The sequence below is a fragment of the Tribolium castaneum genome, chromosome 5 (assembly GCF_031307605.1).
Source record: "Tribolium castaneum strain GA2 chromosome 5, icTriCast1.1, whole genome shotgun sequence".
Taxonomy (NCBI): domain Eukaryota; kingdom Metazoa; phylum Arthropoda; class Insecta; order Coleoptera; family Tenebrionidae; genus Tribolium; species Tribolium castaneum.
The window spans coordinates 12207570-12231968 of record NC_087398.1 but is presented as its reverse complement, the minus strand read 5'-3'; the positions used below and the strand labels follow the sequence as shown (position 1 = coordinate 12231968).

Sequence of the window (24399 nt, the reverse complement as noted above, 5' to 3'; positions counted from 1 at the left end):
CGAAATAGGAAGCAACCAATTTGATTTATATCTCAAAGTCACCGTTTTTGAGCTTAATTATTTCAGGGAAGGTCGGGCTTCCTTTTCCTCGAACTAGTCGATTAGAAATTTCGCGTAAAAATCTTCCACAATTCTCGCTTGATTGAAATTTAAGCTCGGCAAACTTCGTACCACTTCTTGTAATTTCATTAAACACTATTACGATCCATTTTGGAAAGTTTGAATCCTCGTTTAAACAGAGTTTATTAGTTATCAAGCCGGAATCGATGTCGTTGCTTTAAAAACTCAACCATAACCGATCTAATTATGAGAAAATGACTGGAAGAGAGCTAAACAAAGGATTATAGGAGAACTTAACGGCCTTGTCATAAACTGATTGCAAGGTGCGTTTAAACCTAAATGGAAAAACCGGGTTAACGGATCGTTATTTTTTAGGTTTATTGAAAGCTCTTTTATTATTCAGCCAACATCACATAAACTAGCAGCAATTGGATTTCTGGTTAATTTTGTATCAAATTTTATTGCGTATTTAATTTGTCAGTGACACGACATGTTTGGGGCTATTACCGGTGGCCGATTGAATATTTTATGCATATTTATTAGGGGGAAAAATTGCCACTTGGCTTTACTGCACCCGCACATCTATAAAAAAATCCGGGGATGGTCGTTATCCCGTTTGAGATAACAGTAGGAATTCCATTATAATCCGGGCGAATCCGGCCACTGATGACTACTTCCGGTCATTCTCCCCCAGACAATGCGGCTTACCTGAAACAGTCAGTCTGCGTTCCGGTCTTCTAATACGTCGGAACTTATTAGGTTTCCCTCGAAATTCACTTTACTTATTTATGACGTTTAATTGACAAGACCGAATCCGGGCGAAGCTCCTCGGACTTGGAAAAACAGGATAAAGATTTATGATAGGGCAGATTTAATATAACAATGTTATGACCGACAGTCAAGGGTCATTGGTTGGATATTGTTCGTCGTTTTCCTTCTACAATCAAGGATAAAATGGGTTATATTAGCGGACAAGTTATTTATAGCCGCTATAAACAAGAAAGATGTTAGTTTTCGAGGGTTTTCTACGTGGACTGTTAAACCCAGCAAAAAATTACCTTGTTGCGCGATAAAGAGTTTTTGTCGCTTAACCTGACCCCGGAACATTTCTTGCGCGCCAACTCCGGACCATATGCTGCAGGTCCGGAAGCGTCCAGACGCCGAACAGACTTCGAACTTTTCCAAATTGAGACCTGAAAGGCATCTTGTCCGAAAGTTTCAAGTGCGAATAATTCGCATCGCATTAAACACCACCAAAGTTTTTTATCTCCGTGACTTTAAGATTAGTGGCGTTTGTTCCTGGCGCTGTTATTAAAACCGAGTAATCTTGCTTTATAACTAGATTTCCACCAACAATAAGAGCGATCGTTTCGACGCTTACTTTTTATCGTCTCTATATTTCTCCAGAACGGGAGAGAACCAAAGTGCGAAAGTCTCCCGAAATGGCTGTAATTTGTACAAAGGCCGGATTACGGCCGTGATTTAGTAAAAATTCCGTGTCGAAACACGATTGTTTTTTAATTCGTGCCGGATCAATCCGCGACTTAATATTCCTCCCGGAATTAATCCGATCAAATTTTATTGTTAAGGTACTTTTATTCCGGTCGTTACGGCTTTTACTGCTTGTAGCCGCCGGAAATATCGAAAGTTTAATTAATTTTCCAAACGAAATTAAATATACGACGAGAGATATCCCGAATTCGCACGTGTGTGTTCTCACAAAACAATAACTCTTCTCCCTATCACATAAATCATCCTTTGTATTGTAAAACATTGGAGCACACCGAACATCAAGGCCAATTCAATATGTCTTCCGGGGGCCGCCGGGCGTTACGTAATATTTTACATATACAATAAGAAAGCTCCCACGATGCTCTGTGGTCACATGCACCAGACCAGATAGATGCTGTAAATCATGGCCGAGCCTCATACATAACGAATGCTGGACACTAGCACCGACCCAGCCAGCTCTCTGATGGAAGATCCTTGTTTCTCACCACTGACACCAAGACGAATGGCCAAGGTCCTAGGGTTATCATGCGTTACTTACTCGCCCATTTATTTAATTCACCCAGAATTCGTCAACCCGACAATTAACCCACTCTCCCGGCACATCCACCAATTTTTAACTCGCCACCTACAGCTATTGTTTAGGGCAAAATTGTTTTGTAAATTTTCAAAGCCCTTAACTAGCTTAGTTAAATGCAAATGCCCCTTCCGCAGCCAATAAACAACGTAATCTCCTTGCCTCCACCGAATTCAATTTGATTAGGTTGAAAAATGTGACCGCAGCTCTCATTAAAACTCCTTGTACATGTCGCCGTAACCAAGCTATTACAGGTTATGCTTCCGTCGAATCGTTCCGGAATAAAACTCCACCCCAATATATGTCGTACAATTGTGTGCAATCTCAATTTACCCTCGAGCGATATCTTTTAGTGATTCAGATCCGGATTCGGATCAAGGAATGGAAGAAACAATATTGCAAAGTGCCTATAGGCACGCGAATAAGCTTCTATTAATAGAGACGTTCTAATAGTTGCAAACCGCAGCAAAATCGTGTTTTTTTCTTCTGGGACAACTAGTGCGTAAGCGTGTCAATTGGTAATTGAACTTATTGATTCCTCATCCGATACAATCGGAACACGATGAATTTTTCATAAGGATGTGGGCCGCACTAGATCCTGTTTATAAAAATGCTTGCTGGAAAATTGGTTTTGCATGAGCCAAATTTTACAGTTCCATTTTTTCTCGTCGAAAACAATCAGATACGAATTAGAGCACGTTTGTGTGCGAAATAATACTATCACGTCCTGGATATGTAGTTTTAATATGCAATTTCTATCGATTTGGTGGGAATAGGACGTTCGGGAGGACTATAATAGAAATACAACTCGGCAGGGATAACTAACTTGTAATTAATATTGCACAAACCTCAATTCATTTAGTTTTATTTTTAATTTTAAAACGCTTGATTGAACTCACATTTGTTCGGCTTCGACTGTTCTAATAAAAGTCTGTTTTCGCATGCTTCTCTTGTCGGAACATCAAATATATCCCAATCAAGGCCTAACAAACACTAAACAGAAATATAAGCAATTTTGCTCGAGCTAACAATGCTCCTCCCCAAGTAAAAATTGAGTTAAAATTAGCAAAGTTTGCAAGAGGCACTTGGACCGCAAACTTGCCTTAATTAATCACAAAAATTAATGTTGAACCGACTTTTCATAATCTAATGATTGAAGGAACTTGCCGTTAATAGAGTTGAACTTGTGTGATTTTCCTATTAGCGAAATATTTGAAAAAAAATTGAAGCAATTATCGTTTTTTCTCTCTATCGGGTTTTCAATTATTCGAAATACATGTGATCCGAGCGTGGCCTCTCGTGTCAAAGAGCTCCGAAATTGAATTAGCAAACTTCGTTAAATACCTGTTTTCAAGCCTGGAACTCGCTCCGGACTTTAGACCGGTAGTTGTTAGGTGGGCGCTTTTTCGTGGAGTTGGTAGTAATTTGTTCTTTGCAAAAAAGCCGAAATCGTAATTGTAGTTTGGCCATAACGGCCATTAAGCCGTGATATATAACGCGTCGTAATGCATTGCTGGTGTCGATATCACTTGGTAACGGCAAAACGCAAATGAGAGATATTAATGCAAATTTATTATCAAATATAATTGTAGCGATGCATCAATAAATCGGTTAGTCGATTGTGTATTCATTTCGCATATTAAGTGATTCCTGCAGTGTATCTTTGAGTCACCAATTTGCTTGAAAAATTCAATCTATCCGACCTCTATCGGTCAATATTCGCTCGGAATCGGATTTCGATTCGTCTCGACCAGAAATGGATGGCTTTATTGAGTGAATATGCAGTCATAAAACTCCAGCTACAAACCTATTAAGCAGATGAGCAGCCTCTCAGGAGAATATGCTCTATACGAGGAGCAAGAGAGCGCTGCTGCCAATCACGTTCGAGACGAGACGTGCATCAAACACCAAACTTATCCCAACTCAGTTACTTCACCAAAACATCAAACGATATTGTTACAGCGCCGCATTTACCCACGACACGCTTTTTTTCTAATTACGATGGAAATCTCATAAAACCGAAATGTGGGACCGAGGATTTGCCGCTGTATTATGTGCCGATAGACGACATCGGGATTGGATTAATGGCGCCGGAGCATTAACAGATTATCATTTGCGTGAGCTGATTTGCGCTAAATAAAAACCACAAAATTGCACAAATATTGTTCCACTCTTTGCCATTATACCGACAAAGCCGCAAAAGCTAAACCTGGGAAAACTAGGAGCATGTAAATATACTTTACTTGTCTTAATACAGAGTATTTTACACACGTCACAAAATTAACTTAGATTCAGATACGTATTACATACAGTCGGTTCACTTTTATAAAAACCATTGTGGTGCAAATAGAGTACTTTTGGCATTAATGAGTTGTCATGGTAACAGGCTAGTCATTTGTACCACAAATGGTTTTATGAAAGTGAACCAAAAGTAGACAAAATATTACTGAAATCATTCTAAAGATTTTTTTCAATCAAATAAATTTTAGAAAATTAAATAGTGCTTAAGTTTTTTAATAAAAGCCTGTGAAGGGGAATTTCTCAAGGTAGGTGGAAAAGCATTATAAAATTTAATTGCATAATAGTTGGTTCCGTGTCAGGCTTTTTTTAGCCTTAGATTTTATAGAAAAATATGATTTCCTCACCTACAACAACTACGATTATTTGTTAGAAGTAGAGTATAGAATGTTACTTCTGGGCCAGGATATTTGGCGTCTTAAAAAACAAGACAAAATCTTACAAATTAACTGTTTGCCCAAAAGCAAACAACCGAATAGGGCCTAGAACCTCTCAAAAGTCATTAATTTTTATCCACCCCAAAAGCTCCCAAATATCTGTAGACCACCAAAAATTGGGCACACGAAAAACAGGGTAGAATCTTACAAATACGCTCTAAAAAAACAATAAAATACCTTGTTTTTACACACCCCAAAATGGCTTTTTATCTAGAGATTTGACAATGGTTTTAGAGCAGTTTTGAGGTGATTTTAATTGATTTTTGCATGCGCCAATTAACTTGGTCCAGAAATGAAGAGCTATTTTTGGGGTGTCTAAATTAAGGCATTTTGTAAGTTTTTTAGATCTTTTTCGGATGGTTACTTTTGGGAAAACACTAAATTTGTAGGATTCTACCCTGTTTTTCGTGTGCCCAATTTTTGGTGGCCTACACATATTTGGGAACTTTTGGGGTGGATAAAAATTAATGATTTTTGAGAGGTTTTAGGCCCTATTTGGTTGTTTGCTTTTGGACAAACAGCTAAATTTGTAAGATTTTGCCTTGTTTTTTAAGACGCCAAATGTCCTGGCCCAGAAGTAAAAAGCCATTTTGGGGTGTGTAAAAACAAGGTATTTTATTGTTTTTTTAGAGCGTATTTGTAGGATTCTACCCTGTTTTTCGTGTGCCCAATTTTTGGTGGTCTACAGATATTTGGGAGCTTTTGGGGTGGATAAAAATTAATGACTTTTGAGAGGTTCTAGGCCCTATTCGGTTGTTTGCTTTTGGGCAAACAGTTAATTTGTAAGATTTTGTCTTGTTTTTTAAGACGCCAAATATCCTGGCCCAGAAGTAACATTCTATACTCTACTGTTAGAACCTAGAAGAGAATATTTATCTCAGTGTTTGGAAAAAAAGTATTTGAGACATTTAAAGATATAGACTGCGGTTTTTATTTTACTCAACACACATAACACTATTAATCCTATGTTCAATTTAAAGAAATTCTAATCAATGTATTATTTGAATCCTTAGATTTTCTGTATTAAAAAGTTCATGTCACTCCATTGCAAACAGTTCCGTAAACGCCTATGTTTAGCAAAATAGAAACCTTGTTTAGAACCTTGAAGTAATTTCTAAAGTCAGCTCTAAAATGTATACTTATTAAAATTCTAATAGCTTCTCGCTGCAAACAGAAAAGTCTTTCTGGAGGTTCTTTGTGACCCCAAAAGATAACACAGTACTGTTGTTAGGTACGAAAGAGTGGGAAATATGAAATAGGCTATTTTTAGATCATATTGTGTTTTTTAAGATTGTTCAGTAAATCTAAAGTGTCTTTGCGATTGTGGCAGTTTAGTGCTGAATTCCAAGAACTTTGCTGTTCCGATGTAAAAAGCGATTTTATTTTTTTGTAATGTAAAGATTATATTTACGGTTTGTTTTTATTGTGGTGTAGTTTATTCCCATGCAGCCAATTTTCCTCTCTTTTATATTGACCATCCATAATGAGTTCGACGCTTTGAAGTGCTAGATCTTCACTTTCTAATATGGTATTATCTGCGCACAGTGTTACATCTACATTTGGAACATATTACCGTAAGTCAGGTCAGGAATAAGAGAAACAACAAGAGTCCAAGAATAGAACCCTGCGGCACACCATGTTTAATTTCCTTTTCATTTGACACAGTACCATTAACGCATACTTTCTGATACCAATTTGATGATACGAATTGAATAATGTTAAACTTTGTGAACTGAAATTCTAATATCTTAATTTGTTAATTAATATTTCATGTGAGACTTTATCGAAAGCTTTACTCAGGTCTAAAAAAATTGTTTAGCATAGTATTTGTTTTCTTCAAAAGAATAATATTATTAATAAGATGTAAAGCTGTCTATGTTGTTGACATATGTTTTTTTTAACCCGAATTATTACTTAATATTCTGTTTTCGTCAATTTGTTGTAGCATCAGTTTTTCGAAAATTTTTGACATTATTGATTGTAATGATATTGGTTGATAATTACTCATATCTTTAGGACCATTGTTTTTTATAAATAGGTACAACTAAAGAAAACTTCAAGCTTCAAGGCGTCAGGAAAAACGTTTTCAAGAATTCAAAAGTACAATAATTTAGTTAGTGGTATTAAAAGGATTTCTTTTACAGTTTTTATGACTACGACGTTTAATCCAAAAATGTTCCGGAATGTATTCCAAATTAAAGCAATTCCTGACATCGTTATAAAACACTTTATGAATGAAGAATTTAATAAAGACTTTTCTTTGTGTTTTTTAATAGACTGTGGGATTGAGTGGAAGCGAATTTATTAAATTTTGGGCTAAATTTATAAAAAATAAATTAATTCGTAAAATGCCAATTGAAGACATTGTTTTTTGGCTTTCATCTCTGGTTAATAATTAATTTCTGCATTGCTTTGTGAGAATTATTATTTTTAGACTTATTGCGTTGTTTTACAATTCCTGTTTATGATGATAGTCTTCCAGTAATTACATCTAACATAGGAAAAACACTTACACCTTAACAAAACTTTTGTTGAAAAATCAAAAATGATTTGCTCTCTTTACATCTATTTTCATCTAACTTTTATTTTAGTTTTTATGGTTATTTACGACTTGTATTTGTTACCTTTTCTCTCTTCTTTATAAATTTCTGTCTGTTGTTACTTGTTTTTTGTCTATAATTATTTTTAATTTTTGTGCTCAGAGATCACAGCTGTGATTAGACTCATAATCATAAAAATGAGCAAAACAGTAAATTTAACGTTGGATTAAAAATATGTCGAAGTAAATAGTGTTGGTTGAAATTAAAAATCTCTCCTAAAAACCCAGTTTAAGTTTTTCGCGTTCCAGTTCCGGGCAGCGGTGAGCTTTATGCGCCATCCGGTGCTATTGTTCTTGAAATGATTTATATCAGCGTTCCGCCCCTTATGTCAACATTTCTAAAAATCATCGGAAATCGACATTTTTATTACCGGTTTACATTCGTTGATTTTTTCCACATATTATGACCACCATTCCGCACCAAAAGCTCGATCATTGAAACGTTTGAAACTCACCCAACTCTAATACTGTTTAAATACACCGAATTACCGATACGCCGGCTTTCATAACTACTAGTTTTGCATAAAAATTTTATTTCCGCGAAAAGATTAAAACGAGGAAATGTTTGAACGGTTCACAATCACGGCAAATAAACCCTTCCGACATTTATTTGCATGTACATTAGACTTTAATACCTGCAAACAAGGATTTCCACTGGAAGACTACATTTGAAATTTAAAATAGATAAAGTTTAACTTTGGGTCGGGTCTTTACACACACGACCCGATTAATGAATTGCAATGGCCACATTGCCACTTTTTTAAAGAGTGTTTTACTGCGAAATTGCGCTTAATTACAGCGATGATTTATAGGTGAAAGTACGTGTTTAGACTTTAATAAATTTGGAATTGCGACCGTCCTTACATGTCTGGGAGTTATCAGTTTTTTGTAATGTCGCAGTATGGCAATTTAGAGTTTTAGCGTGCCAGTTGTAATAACCGCTACGTTGTAGATTTTGTTATAATCTAAAACGCAAACAAGTAATTCATTTAAACACTGTTTTTTCGATACAGTGACAAGTGTGTAATCTTCGAGTCAAAGCTTCGCCGTGCTGTTCCGTGAAATAATTGTTGATTTTACGGCAGTCTATAAAGTGTACGATGAGTTATAACGTATAAGTGTGGTAAAACAACCAACTCGCCCTAAATTAATGTTGACGTAATCGTACGATACAATTTAGCGATATTGTGTTCGAGTGAAACCCAACATCTTGTACAATATTTCATTTAATTCACGTAAAAAGGTGATCGTGTGCTCGCAAAGATTAAAAATTCATGTTATAAATCTCGTCCACGTCTCACGGAATAATTAATCAGCGTGATAAGGAAATGAAAAATGAGTTTCGAGCAAATTAAAATAAGCTCGAAACACATTCACTGACCCAACTTTAATTCCCCCAAATCCCACTTCTAATTTAAGATTTTTTCAACAGGTGCTAATCAAAAATCTTTTAGCAAAGCACACAGGATTTCAGAAAATCTCCTCAACCAACAAATTGATCTAGCGCTTGCAAAAACACGAGTCCCAGATCAAACGCGACCCAAGCTTGGGGATGATAACAATGTGTGTTCGTTCACATAGTGATATAAATTTTCGGTACACGCGAAAATTCCACGCTACACCGGAGTTTCCCATGATAACGTATGATAAATGGCCGATTTAATTGGTCTGCTAGCTTTCTATTTCCTGCCTTTGTTTTGTGTCTCAATTTATAATTTTTGCGAAAACTACAAGTGCATAATGAAAGGTGGAAAATTCTGCAGGCGCACACGACATCAATCATCCACGGGAAATCGATGAATGTCGGACCGATTCAGCAAACCGATGACAGGGGTTTATTAAATAAGCGATCTGGCGATAATAAACCGGACAAATGCCACAAAAATACCATCAATTAAAGCCCCTGAAGCAGTGCATTTTTGAACGCTTAGGCGTTCAAGAACAAGGTGCTCTTGCTCAGAAATGGACATTCGGTCAAAAAAACTAATTAATTTTCTATCTGAATTCAATGAAATGCCAGTTCAAAGCGAACCCACGGCTTTGTTAAACTCGTTTCGCGACATATTCATTAATAGACAAAGTAAAACAAAGTGTAAAATGCGCTCTCAGCTGCATCAAATTTGATAATTAAACTAGTAAACAAAGTAGTGACGTCTCGCAACATTCTGAATCAACATCAAAAAGGCTTTTTGCTCGCACGTTCCAGGCCTAATCAAGGAGTTGGCAAACTATTGTGAAGAATTTTTGGTTAATTTAGTAAACTCGGTTAATTGCCTGACCCCGAGTTAATCTAGGTGTGGAGCTGACCACGCCGAAATTATGTTTCACGTTTTGACGAAATTAAATTATGTCGAGGGCGAACAAGGGAGTGTTAACTCGAATAATTTAATTTTTAAAGTCAATAGCAAGAAAATGTCTGTGAGATTTCCTCGGAACAAAAGCTTTATATGACGCTTTAAGATAAGACTGTCACGCTTATCTCAAACGAAAAGGACAACAGAGTCAAGGATATCTTATTGTAATAGGTGGCAAGTCGCTTTCAAGACATGGTTAGCCAAATATTGAACGATATCTCTTACCTGTTATTCAATTCTCCCCCAACACTCCAGACACGTCACGAGATATATCTAATTCAGAATGATTGTTTTCCGGCCGTAAAAATAAAACAACAATAAGAGTAACAGCTTTTGGTTTTTTTACAACATTACTTCGGATTATGACAGGAACACGAAACCTGTACTAAAAAATTTGTTTCGTTTTGTTGCTTCCGCATCGTTCCCAAGTGAGCGATCCCAGCTTAGAACAATGCAAATGTGCTTCCGTCTAAATATTGCACCAACAAGGGAAACCTTCCTATCAATGACTTAACAGAGTTGATACATTTTATTGATTATAAATGCTCGGCTTTTTGGTAAAAATTTATAAACTATCAAAAATCGCACTCTAAATGACGTACAATTTTCAAAGCCGATTACGGCGAAACTTCTGGAGCTAGTGTAAAAAATCCGGCACTACTGTAATCGACCTGAAAATTTACAAAATAGCAAAACAACTTTTCAAACACCGATTACGGTGACACTGGAAGAGATAGAACAAAAAGTTTTACACCGTCGTAATCAGCGTGTCAAGATAAATTAGATGCAGTCCGTTTAAAGGAATCTATGTCATGTACGGGGGAGGAGGTATTTGAAAATTCAACAGCAAAATTTTACCACAAAACTGAAATATTATTTGTGTACGCGTAAGTAAAATCTTTCAGGGGAGGGATTAATGTTAGGAAAATTCCATTAGAATTGAACAATTATCAAGATTTTTAAAAATCGCTTAAATTACTCCTGCCGCACAAATAAAACAAAAATATATTGTTTTTTATGATAGTGCCAGACTATAATGTCGCCGTAATCGGCGTTTTTAGCGATTATCTAGAAAATTGGAGTTGTTTTAAGATATGTTTTTTCAACAATATTTATTTTTTTACATATAAACAAAACCTGTACTAAAAAATTTGTATCATTTTGTTGCTTCCGCATCATTTCCAAGTGAGCAATCCCAGCTTAGAACAATGCAAATGTGCTTCCGTCTAAATATTGTCCCAACAAGGGAAACCTTCCTATCAATGATTTAATACATAGTTGATACATTTTAGTGATTAAATGCTCAGCTTTTTGGTAAAAATTTAAAAATTATTTTGAAAAATTCCAACCTAGAGCGACTCTAAAAGACGGGCAATTTTCAAAGCCGATTTCGGCGAAACTTCTAGATCTAGTGCAAAAAGTCCGGCACCATAGTAATCGACCTGAAAAATTACAAAATAGCAAGACAACTTTTCAAACACCGATTACGGTGACACGGGAAGAGCTAGAACAAAAAGTTTTACACCGTCGTAATCAGCGTGTTAAGATGAATTACATGCAGTCCGTTTAATGGAATTTATGTCATGTATGGGAAAGGAGGTATTTGGAATTAAATGCTCAGCTTTTTCGAAAAAAATTAAAAAATATTTTCAAAAATCACAACCTAGAGCGACTTTAAAAGACGTGCACTTTTCTAAGCCGATTACGGCGAAACTACTGGAGCTACTCTGGCACCATAGTAATCGACCTACAAAATTAGAAAATAACAAAGCAGTATTTTACAAAAAACTACTTTTTAAACACCGATTACGGCGCCAATAGAAGGGCTAGGACAAAAATTTTTACATGGTCGTAATCAGTGTATCAAGATCAATTAAATGCTATCCGTTTAAATGGAATTTATAACATGTACGGGGGGTTATTAAAAATTCAGCAATTTTTGCAATATTTTACGACAAAATTGAAATATATCTGAGTATACGTATGTAAAATGTTTCAGGAGAAGGATTAGCGTTAGGAAAACTCAAAAACTTCAATAGAATTGAACACTTTTCGAGATTTTTAAAAATCGCTCAGATTGCTTAACTCAGAATGATTGCCTTCTGCCGCACAAGTAAAACAACAATTAACCACAATGTTAGAACCATGCAAATGTGCTTCTGTCTAAATATTACACCAACAAGGCGAACCTTCCTATCAATGACTTAACATTGTTGTTGATACATTTTAGTGATTAAATGCTTAGCTTTTTGGTAAAAAATTAAAGAATATTAGCAAAAATTGCAGTCTGGAGCGAGAGTAGAAGACATGCATTTTTCACAAGCCGATTACGGCGAAACTACTGGAGCTAGCGTAAAAAGTTCGGCACCGTAGTAAAAATTACAAAATAGCACGGCAGTATTTTACAACAAAAAACTTTTCAAACATCGATTACGGTGACACTGGAAGAGCTAGGACAAAAAGTTTTACACCGTCGTAATCACTTGGCAAGATCAATTAGATGCCGTTTGTTTAAATGGAATTTATGTCATGTATGAGGAAAGGGTATTTGGAAATTCAGAAATCTTTGCAAAATTTTACGACAAAATTAAAATATATTTAAATACACGTATGTAAAATGTTGGCTTTAAGAAAACTCAAATAAAATTGAACACTTACCGAGATTTTTAAAAATTGTACTAAAAAAGTTCTGGTTTTTGGCAAAAAATAAAATATTATATAATGAAACATTACCTAAAACGGCTTCAATGCTTTCAGTTTTCTAGATAAATGCTAAAAACGCCGATTACGCTGACACTATAGTCTGGCGTCATTATAATTTGCGTAAAACATTACAAATTGAAGCCGATTTAAAAAAAATACTTTTTAAGTTAAACACCGATTACGGTGAAACTGGAGGAGCTAGTACTAAAGTTTCGACACCGTCGTAATCGGCGTGTCAAGATATTTAGATACCTTACGTTTATTACCGAAATTATAACATCTACCTACATACCTATGGTAGGTACCTATGGGGACAATGGTATTCGGAATTTAAGCTTTATTGCAAAATTTATATTACAAAATTAAATAGCACCTACGTATTTACGTATTTACGAATGTAAAGTGTTCCCTGGAGTCGATTGGCACCAAGAAAACTCCTGACCTAAACACTTATTTTTAGTTTTTGCTCATATGCTCAATTCAGAACGATTGTTTTCCGACTGCAGGAATAAAACAACAATAAACATAGCAGCCTGTACTAAAAAATTTGTTTCGTCCCCAAGTGAGTCCCTGGTTGGAATAATGCAAATGTGCTTGGGTCTAAATATTGCACAAATAACAAGGCAAGGCTTCAGTATCAATGATTTGAAGCAGCGCTGATCCGCTACTTTACGATCTAGTAATAAAAAAAGGGTTTTCCCCGAATAAAACAACCGAAACGACTTGATCAATATGCACGAATTGAGAGCCATCGTTCTCGGTCGTTAATGAGATGTGGCGTTTCTTCTCGACCGGAAAATATTGCTCGTGTGTGCGCCACCGAAAAAACCAACAAGCGAGTTAATAAAACAAGCAGATTGCAACGTCAGGGGCGGTTTTGCTAATTATGACGTCACATGGGACGCCGCGCTATCTCCGGGAGAAAAAGAGGACTATTTATCTCCCTGCACGCTTAATTGGACTGTCTTTTTTGTGGCGTGGCATTATCGTGGACCACACATGCCGACGCTCCGCATTTAAATGCGCCCCCTTTTCTTATTTTATTTATGACGTGTTTATTTATCGATTCTTTTTCGCAAGAATGTTAAGATAAGCCGTAATGAAAAATGTGGCGTGAATGACAAAAGGCCGACGGGCTTTTTAACTAAGAGTAATCGTCTTTGCGCTTCCGGTCATTTTTTACACACATTCACAAGAGAGGGAAGGTAAATAAAGGCGCGTAATTAGCCTTCCGACGGCGGGATGGCTTTAATTCGATCCCTTCGGCCACTTCGTCACAGAATCTAGTTCGCGTTTTTACGAAACGAGACTCTTTAAATACATTCGTTATAAATGGGATTTCCACGCTTTGTTAAGGAGCATGCGGCTTTGAAGTCTCCTGGATTTATAACTTTATAAGTTATTTTTCATTCATTCCAGGCCTTTTATGCCGATTTCTAGTAAATATCGCCGACAAATCTACGATGATTTAATAAATGAGGCCTAAATGACACACTACAACTCATCAAGAGTGCTTATATACCCGCATCTCTTCTCGCTCTATTTCCGAGCACGTGACCCAGTTCTTCGCTAATCAGAGCGGCTCGCCCCACCCCGACCGCTCACGTGACGTGCATAGTTGACTAGATTTATGCAATTCTAACATGTTTACGTTATAAGAAAAACAATGAGAGAGTGTAAAATTCCAAAAGCAAACCATATATATTGTTATACTCCAATAAACAGAATTTTTCGTATAGTTCCTTGAAACCTTTCTTATTTTACAACAGTATAAAGTTCCTCTGCACATTTAGAACACACTTTGTTTCTCTTGGCTTTGAAGTTGCGCAACCAATTTCTGTTTCACAATCGATTAAATAATTTATAGCAATTGCTTTAGCGTTCTTCTCGTTGATTTCGCATTATATTTGGAAAAATTCGGTTTGGCGCGTGTTAATCAGGACCATACGTTTCGTGCGTCTCTGGTGAGAGCCACGGAATCGTTTTATGACTCCTGCCGTTAATACATTCAAAGAGGATTTCTCGCGGGACGCCGTCTTCAATTCCGTCATAAATTTTTAAGGAGTCTTGTCCCGGTCACATCTCAGGGGGTCGACGCGGCTCGCATATTGTGTTTGTTTTCGTGAAAATCAATTCCATGTGTGCGGAGAAAAAAAATTTGTACACACATGTCTGCCCCTTTTCGGGTATTAACAGACGAGACCCGGATCTGAGGCTATCGCCAGACCCGAAACAATAAAACATGAAATCATGAGCCGGTGTTATTTATTGTTTTAGTTTTTGGAAAATATCACTGATGAGGAGAGGAAAATCGTCGTTTTATAACGTGATAAAAATTAAGGAGTTCGTAAAAATTGTAATAAAATTACTACAGTGTAAGTGGGAAAGTCGTTATGCAGACGAGCTGCACGAAAACGATTATTGTAACGTCTCCCGACAACGTCTCGAGTTTGATTTCATCAGAATGTTACGGCTTTGAATCAGTTCGGCGGTGATGAAACGAAGACTTGAAGGATGTGTAAAATACGATCGGGGCCCCCTTACATGCCTAACAATGCAGGCCATTGTTTCAAGTTAATAACAAATCCTTTCTATAGACCCAGAATTAACCTGGAATTCCTACTGACGTTGTTAGCTGTATTGCGGTTCTACAAGCACATTTCGGGGTTTAATCAATCCCTTGCCATGTAAAACCATCAATTATAAATCGATCCACAAGACAAGAAAAGCAGTGCAAGAATATTTCTTTCTTCCTCAGTATTGGGTGACTCTTTTAGAATCTAGATTAGAAACTTTTTAACATCTAATTATCTAATACAACTAGAGCTTTAAAATTTTGTATACTTTCTAAATCGACAATTCTGAGTTTAACTAAATGATTGTCAAAATTGCTGACCTTCCAGAACTACGAGAAATTGGCCACAACTTTGAAATTTTAAATATCAACCACACATTTTTGAATTCAGCTTTTCAAACTCAGTAAAATTTACTCAAGTTGCTGGTACTTATCTGTTATAGTTTTTGATATATGCCAGTGGATTATTTAAAATATCACAGCCTACGAGCTTTTGAGATAAGTGAATATTTTTTATTGCATTCAATAAGCAAGGGTTCAAGGAACTTTCTAGAATTTTCAGAACTGTCAACTGTTTGAATTCAAAACTAGTATGATTTTTGCAAAATTATTATCAAAAACGGCTATAACTCAGTTTTTTCCAAACAGACTGACATTATTTCTTAACACCAATCGAAAGAACATAGACATTTATGGTAAATTTATCAACCCACCCTAAACCTATCTCTTACAGTTATTGAGATAATTACACTAACGGATTTTACTTTGGAATGTTTATCGTTTATCAAGTAGGCCTCGCAAAGTCGTCAGAAATTGTCAAACTTCAACGTTTTATTCAGTTTTTAGCTAATTCATTATAGAATAAACAGTAAAGCTATAATACAGTGTGAGTCTACAGTAGATTATTTCTGATCTTTTTTAATATGCAACCAATAATACTGATTTCAACTGACCATATAGGTAATCGCTAAAAAATATCAAATGAAATCCACGATTACATTGTTCTGGATATTCTCAAGTTCATTTTGACAGTTTTGCTAAAATTTTATTATGGACTACTTTTTTATTTTTTATTTAATATGCAACCAGTAATACTAATTTTAGCTGACCAGATACGTATTTGTTAAAAAATATCAAATTTAATCCACGATTCCATTGTTTCGGGTATTGTCAAGTTTGTCTTGACAGTTTTGTTAAAATTTATTATGGACTATTATTACTGTTTCTTTATTTTTTTAATATGCTACCAACAATACTGATTCTAGATGACCAGAATGCTAATTGTTAAAAATATCAAAATTAATCCACGATTACATTGTTCTGGGTATTGTCAAGTTTGTCTTGACAGTTTTGCTAAAATTTCATTATGGACTTTTATGTCAGAAATGACCCACTACTGACTTACCCTGTATTTAATTATGGTTTATTACAATTTGGTGAATTATGTAAAGTAACTCAATCAGTATTTTTCAAAAGTTAACTCGATTAAAAATAAAAAATAAACAAAATTCCATTTTTGAGACTATTTTAAAAACTGTAACAGATAGATAAAGAAAATGTTGATAAAAGATTTTATTAAAATCGTTCTTCTTTTGATTGCCATTAAAAAAGCAGAGTTACTTCATTCGAAAAAACCGCGGTAAATAATTTTTTGGTCATCATTTTCAATTTTCATCATTTTTCACACCTTTGGTTATTAAATGCAAAAAATATGCACTTATTGTGAAAAATTCAAAAACTTTGATAACTTAAATAAACTACTAAAGTACATTTTACTCAGTTTGAAAAGGTGAATTCAAAAATGCATTAATAATAGATGGTTACTATTCAAAATATTAAAGTTGGTACCAATTTCTTATCGTTATGGAAATTCAGCTATTTTAAAAATAATCTAGTTAAACTCAGAAAAAAAGTTTCTAATGTAGACGCTAAAAGAATCAGCCTGTATAAGAGGTATTTAAACAAGATTTTTCGAAATAAAACAAACAGCCTATACATAATTTTTCCTTGTCTTCATCGTATTTTCAAATTAATTATTACCTAGGTATTTTTTTAATAATGAAGCGAGTATCTTCCATCGCCCTGTATTCGGAAACTCCTAATCGTAGATTTGTGAAAGTCGAGCAGATATTGAGGGAGCGAGGGTAAAATGTGTTGGTTTAAAGTTCTATGGAGCGGAAAGCTCCCGAAGAGCACATAAAAAGGGCAGGGCACATACAAATCATCTGCGAAGCCGCCGGATTAAAAAAGTAACAAATGTGAACTGCGTGTTTCGACTTCTTTAGACGGCGTTTCCGGTCAAGAGGTGTCTCCGATTGGGATTGATTTAGATCAGGAAGCCGGCCAAAGAGCCAAATGTTGTGCTTTATTTAGCCTATTCATTGCCGGCCATCTTGGATTAACGTTTAAACTCGTGTCATAAACTGGATAAATTTCGATACGTGACCGCTGTGTGAACAAGCGCCAGTAAATTACTAAAAATTGGGCGCACGTACTCAATTATATTCATTTAATTTTTCATCCCACCTACGACGACGCCCATAATTTTTTACTTTGCGGCCGGGATTAATCAATAAATAAGCGTTCATTTGTCGAGATGTGACAATAGCGCAACGACTCTATTGTTTCCACATTTCGCAGACTGTCTCCGAGGAAATAATTGAAATTATCCCTCCGCCACTATTTTTGCAGAAATACCTGGAATTTTCCACCGAATTGTCGCCCATTTGTGATAAATTCGCGGCGATTTCCATATTTTTCGTTAATGCGACTCGAATGGCTTTCCCGATTTGATATATATTAGATTGACTATTATTCGAACCCTTTGCAACATCATATTTCAGAAAGAATAAGATTTCTCTCCAAACTTGGCCACTTTTATTTAACAATTTATTGGCCACATTTCACACAATTATTTCGTCGTTTCGTTGCCCTCATTACAAGACAGATTCGGCCCACCCGGATTACAATTTATTACTTTTTCATCCTATTTTTTCATTACGGAACCCAAAAAGGGTTCGTTCCCAAATCCCAAAGTAAATAATGAAATGAATCTCGTTAAAACAAACGTCACACACAGGATTTCTTTTCAACCGCAAGAAAATGCTCGCAGCTTGTGGAGGATATAATTAAATGCAGGAAACGGCACTACACGAGCTTAGAAATATTTAAACAGTGATTTGGAAGTTTTGAGGGCGGCGCTAAGAGCCGCCAAAGCTGAAGCTTAGCAGATTAGGCACTCGGGCTCCAGGACGACATGAAATATAACGAATTTTCAGCAAATTGCTCAAGAAAAACTGCGCGAAAGACTCGACATTTGTACACTGAAATTAAAACGAATTCGTGGCGCAAAATGGGGCGCGATTTGAATATCAATTTTATTAAGAGGATATGCACATACGAGGGCAATAAAGTGGTTAGTTGTGATGATTGTGTGCTGCCAAAGCCGCAACTAATTTAAGCTGATTATGAAAAGTTTAATTAGCTGCAAATGGGCGATCAATTGTAACAAATCGGGTCTTTGTTTTGTTCTGGTTTAGAGGAACACAAAGGTGTATTATTGTTAGGAAACTCGTTACGTCAGAACGGGAGAAAAAATAAAAAAGCCGATGACAAATGAGCAGAAACGTAAGTTGGTCGACTTCTTCCCGTTCTTATTCCGAGTCGCCTAACGAGTATCTCATGTTGAAACGTGTTTCTTTTCATCTCGTATGGCAATTTTTGAAGTCCATGAATACATTTATCTCTACAATGGTTTTTTTCGTCTCCTCGCATCGATCATCTTCTAATAACGAAACTATACGGTATCGGAAACAGTTCGTTATTTCTGCGCTCATGTAAGCGCAAATAAAATATGAGAATACGGAGAGGCTTTTTACCATCTCGGTCGCATTGTTTTATGGCCTCTCTCGCACCCTTTAGTGACAATTTATAAGCCGGAAAATCCAACAAAAAACAAATTATCCTGAAAAATTCAGCATTCGATCTCGCTGTTTAGAAAATTCGCATGTAGCCGAGGCCTAACCTCGCTCGCACGTCTGAACAAACAGAATTATTAATGACAAAAAAGCGGGTTTTTTGCTGTTTAGAAATTTGGATACCGAACTTTGGACTTATTTCAAAAATCTTCCATTAAGTCAACGTCGGCGCAAACTAATGGTCCGGAGACTGAGGGACAAAAACAACACAAACTCGCCAAATAAATCCACCAAAGTTCGTGCTATTAGAAACTAATGCAAGCGGGAGACAAGGATATATCACTGCAAACTCATTGTTTTAAATATTTTTTGACTGCGCGCGCTATAAATCATCGCCGCAAACTTGGATCATCGTTTAAAGTCCGGCAAGGGAATTATTTAGGTCGTTGAAAAAACTTTATCGCGCTAAACTCGAATGATGAAATACTGTTATGGGCTTTTAACACAAAAGGATCTAATTTTTCTTAAATATGATGGTTTGCGTGTTTTCAGCTGGGACCCGCGAGGGCAGCTCGTCGTCCAAATACCCCGTGGTGGTGTTCGTTCATGGAGAAAGCTACGAATGGAATTCGGGCAACCCTTACGACGGCAGCGTTCTTGCTAGTTACGGCGGTGTCGTTGTAGTCACCGTAAACTACCGACTTGGCATTTTAGGTAAGTCAATTACATAAAATATAACCGCACCCTTATTTGTCACCTAAAGCTGGTCCCGAGAAAATCCCGGATTTTATCCGGAAACGAGCGATTTACGAGAGTCGGGTTATGATGGCGCGCGGAATTGCATAACGACTCCGGGTGCATCGAAATTTTAATCTCGGGACGAATTTATCGGTTCCATGAAATTTACATAAATGACGGTTCATTTTTGCCGTAAACAACGACGACTATATTGCGAAATTTAATTTCTTTAACATCGTCGCGATCCGCTGAACTTAATTGCATCTTCGCAAACAGATGATAAACTTTACGTAAACATTATTCGCATTTATGTTCATGTTTTATCGCCACCAGCGGGGTGATTAATGTGAGATGCGAGCCTGAAAAAGCAGCTGTCGATTAAGACCAACTCCCAAATATTTTCTTCAACGAAATTCCGATCGCGGCCCCAAAACATGCGCAAATACTTGTTAAAGTATCCTCCAGATTACTTAATCCCAAAACAATATTATTTTTCTTGGCGGATACGTGATTGCCATAGAAAAACTCGATTAGGACTTGATTCAGGTTTATCACGTTTCGGAATCCACTTAAGCAAGATTAATATCACAGATTAGGGCTCCTAACACCACTTAATTGCAAAAGCCGTTCATTAGAATTTATAACTCATTAAACTACACCAAAAAATTTGGCTGTTTTATTACAACGCGTTCGCTTTATTAAAAAAATGAGCAAGTTTGAAAAACTTGATTTTATTTCGTTGCTGAAAATTTCCATGTCTTAATTAGCCCAACGTTTGTTTTTTCAGTATAACCGAAAATTCTTAGGCTAGTTCCATTTATCTCCCATTACATTTTGATAAAAGCGTCCGAGTTTTTTACCGGAAGAGGGTCTGTTCTTTTTAATGTTTCGTGTCTAGATTTCTCCAGAGATATGCGGTGAAATATTCTGAGGTTTCTTTACTTTTATAATTAATATACTTCCCCCTCTGTGTGTTTTGCATTCCGCTTGGCTGTCTATAAAATCGCAACCTGCGCTTTATAAAAATATTCCCTCTGTTTCAATCGCGTCTAATCGAGTTTAATTAGCACGTAGAAGTTGCAAAAATGTAAAATAGCCCCCGAGTCGCTTAAGCAGTTAAATTTCTTAAAGCAGAAAAGGACAATTGAAATACAATTAGAGCGTTTTCCGAGTTTAAATTGCATTCAAATTGTTCACAAGCAAAAACATTGAATACAATTAAACAACCGTGTAGAAAATTATAACACAATTTCAGGAATTCAGCTTCACCACTGAAATCTGTCGAAAAACTTTTCCTCCGAAATCCCCTTTTTACACAGCTACTTTAGTATTTTGTAATTGGAAAAGTTGAAGGCCTTTTAGCCGTCGAAATTTAATTTTCTTTGTCATTTTTGTTTGCATTCGCGCCGGATACAATGTAAATAATCCGTCTTAAATCTCGGACAAAGTCTGACTGATGCCGGAATTTCGCACACCTGCGAAAAGAACGGCAAGGAAATAACGTCATCCGTCAGCGACCGGTAACGACGCCGTTAAACTACTCGTTATACACGCGCGAGGATTTGCCCAGATTAGCCTCAAGTTTTTATCTTGGCCTGAATTTGAATTAAGCGCTCACATCTATTACCTCTTTCTTTCGCCTCGTTCGAGATAACTCACGTTTGATTTGACACATATTCCATTGTGACCGATCGAGGACGTCTATCACCGATAAAAACGCCCCGGCGCGGTATTAACGTACTTGTCACGCCTAATTTACACATGCACACGTCCTTAAAAGCTCACACCAACACAAAAACGACAATCGCAAAAACAGCACTTTAAAAGCTAAATTAAATTGAAAAGCTGTCTTAATTATTTTTGCGAAAACATATCGCACAGCTTTACCCAGCTTGACATTTCCTGCTGAAAACAATTCGTCTATTTTTCTCGTGACAATGCGCCGTTTTTGTCAATATTTGGAAGCTTTTCATCAACACAACTACCGAATTATTTAAACGTTCATTTTCGGACTGATATCAAAATGATCTTTCATTAATTCAAAAAATCGGGTGACCTAGAAAGCGGCTCAATTTTACTCGAATTGTAAACAAAACGCGGAATAATTACAATTGCCTTTCCGGTGAGCTTTTAAGTCCAGGGATATACAGGGTGAGTCGTTAGATTTGATCACTCTTTTTTAAATTAATTTTAATGGAAGCCGATCCGGATGGGTACCTGTATTGATTTTTACAGTGATAACAACATACCTGTTTAAACTTTATTTCAAAGTCAAATAATGGTTTATTTAATAAATTAATTTGTTAGTTAATTAATCGTTATTGTTTAACGCACGGATGAGTGACAGCAAATGAAATTGGAAAAGATGAATATTGGCTAATATTTTTATCCCTTGAATTGTCAAAGTTGCCCCAGAAACTTCTTAGAAAGCTAAATGTTTTGAGTTTTATATTTCTAAATAATCAAAAGTAATCGAACAAAGATAATTTTGACTGTAAGTCAAATATTTGTTGGCCGATCAAATAAACTTCATGACCATAATAAGACTTTTTTTAAAAAATTGTCGTGGAAAATTTATTTTACGTAAGTTCTTGTGGAACTGCTAATAAATACGAGGTATGGTGTGTGCAGTAAGATAAAAACGGTTACAGTTTTTGAAAAACTGACTGTTAAAAAGTCAAGAAGTTGGCCTGATAGTGGATAAAATGTGACCATTTGTAGAAACAACTCCAGGGGGCTATTTTATAAAACTTTTTACAAGTGATTTGCTTGACACTTGTATACTTTTTGTATAGTAGTCTTATATAACTAGTAAACTTGTCACTTGTAAAAATCAACTTGAAATTTTTATGAAACGGGCCCCAGATCGGATTGTGGAAGTCAAATGCCCAGTGACATCAAAGAATAATACCATAGAAGAAGCCGAATGTTCTAAAAAAATAATAAAATACTGAGTTCAAAAAAACCACAAAAATCTAAATTTTGCCAAAACATAATACTAATTTTGCAACGAAATTTCTAGACAAAAACAAACAAAAAAACAAAAATGGCCGATAATAATAATAATAATAATAATAAGAATAATAAGAATAATAATAATAATAGTAATAATAATAAAAATAAAGCTCCTTTCAGGATAGTTTGAATATACTCCGTGAAAAGAAGTACAACCTGTGTAAGGCAGAAAAAAAGAAAGATAATAATATAAGATATAAGATAATTTCTAAGAAATTAATAAAATACCGAGTTCAAAAAACCACAAAAATCTAAATTTTACCAAAACATAATACTAATTTTGCAACGAAATTTCTAGAGACAAAATCAAACATAAAAACAAAAATGGCCGTTTCTTCACCAAAATTTTGACTTAGTCAAAACTAATAATATTAATATTAATAATAATAAAAATAAAGCTCCTTTCAGGATAGTTTGAATACACTCCGTGAAAAGAACTACAACCTGTGTAAGGCAGAGAAAAAAAATAATACAACAAGACATCACATGAATAAATAAACAAGAAAAAACAGCAAAATTAATAGATGTCACAAAACCTCTCATACATAACTTGGTGGCAGCAGAGAGGGAAAAATTAGGAAATACCACGACTTAAAAGAGGAACTAAAAAACATCTATGGACTTAACATGATAACATTCCATCAAAATCTTTTTAGGATAGTTTGAAAACATATACAACCTGTGTATGGCAGAAAAAAAGAAAGTTAATAATAATAATAATAATAATAATAATAATAATAATAATAATAATAATAATAATAATAATAATAATAATAATAATAATAATAATAATAATAATAATAATAATAATAATAATAATAATAATAATAATAATAATAATAATAATAATAATAATAATAATAATAATAATAATAATAATAATAATAATAATAATAATAATAATAATAATAATAATAATAATAATAATAATAATAATAATAATAATAATAATAATAATAATAATAATAATAATAATAATAATAATAATAATAATAATAATAATAATAATAATAATAATAATAATAATAATAATAATAATAATAATAATAATAATAATAATAATAATAATAATAATAATAATAATAATAATAATAATAATAATAATAATAATAATAATAATAATAATAATAATAATAATAATAATAATAATAATAATAATAATAATAATAATAATAATAATAATAATAATAATAATAATAATAATAATAATAATAATAATAATAATAATAATAATAATAATAATAATAATAATAATAATAATAATAATAATAATAATATGTTAAAAACTTTTATGCATAATAAATAATCTTAAATTTCTACAGAACATCAGTTATTAAAAAAAAATGGTTAGGTAATCTTCAAATTTAAGAGATCTCCGAACGGAAAAATTACATTTCTCACTCAATTTTTTCAGTAACTGATTTTCTAAAATAACCGAATATTATTAAGGTACTTCTTCTTGGATTTACTCGGCGTAGAATTTAACTAAAACAATGTTCAAAAATCCGACACACCAAACGTTTATTTATTATGGTAATTACACAACAATAAAAGTGACCGCAATCCCTCCCACTGCTTGGATTAAGACAAAATTATTCAATGATAATTTGAAACAAC

At 34.8% G+C, this 24399-nt stretch overlaps 1 protein-coding gene across 1 annotated transcript in view; it reads left to right on the top strand.

Annotated features, from left to right (window-relative positions):
- The window catches only part of Nlg3 (Neuroligin 3), a 142063-nt gene that overhangs the window by 77533 nt on the left and 40131 nt on the right, over window positions 1-24399 (top strand). Inside the window, exon 2 of the mRNA XM_001810835.4 lies at window positions 19582-19743. Within this exon, the coding sequence (XP_001810887.2) occupies window positions 19582-19743 (162 nt within the window). The remainder of the gene's footprint in view (window positions 1-19581; window positions 19744-24399) is intronic.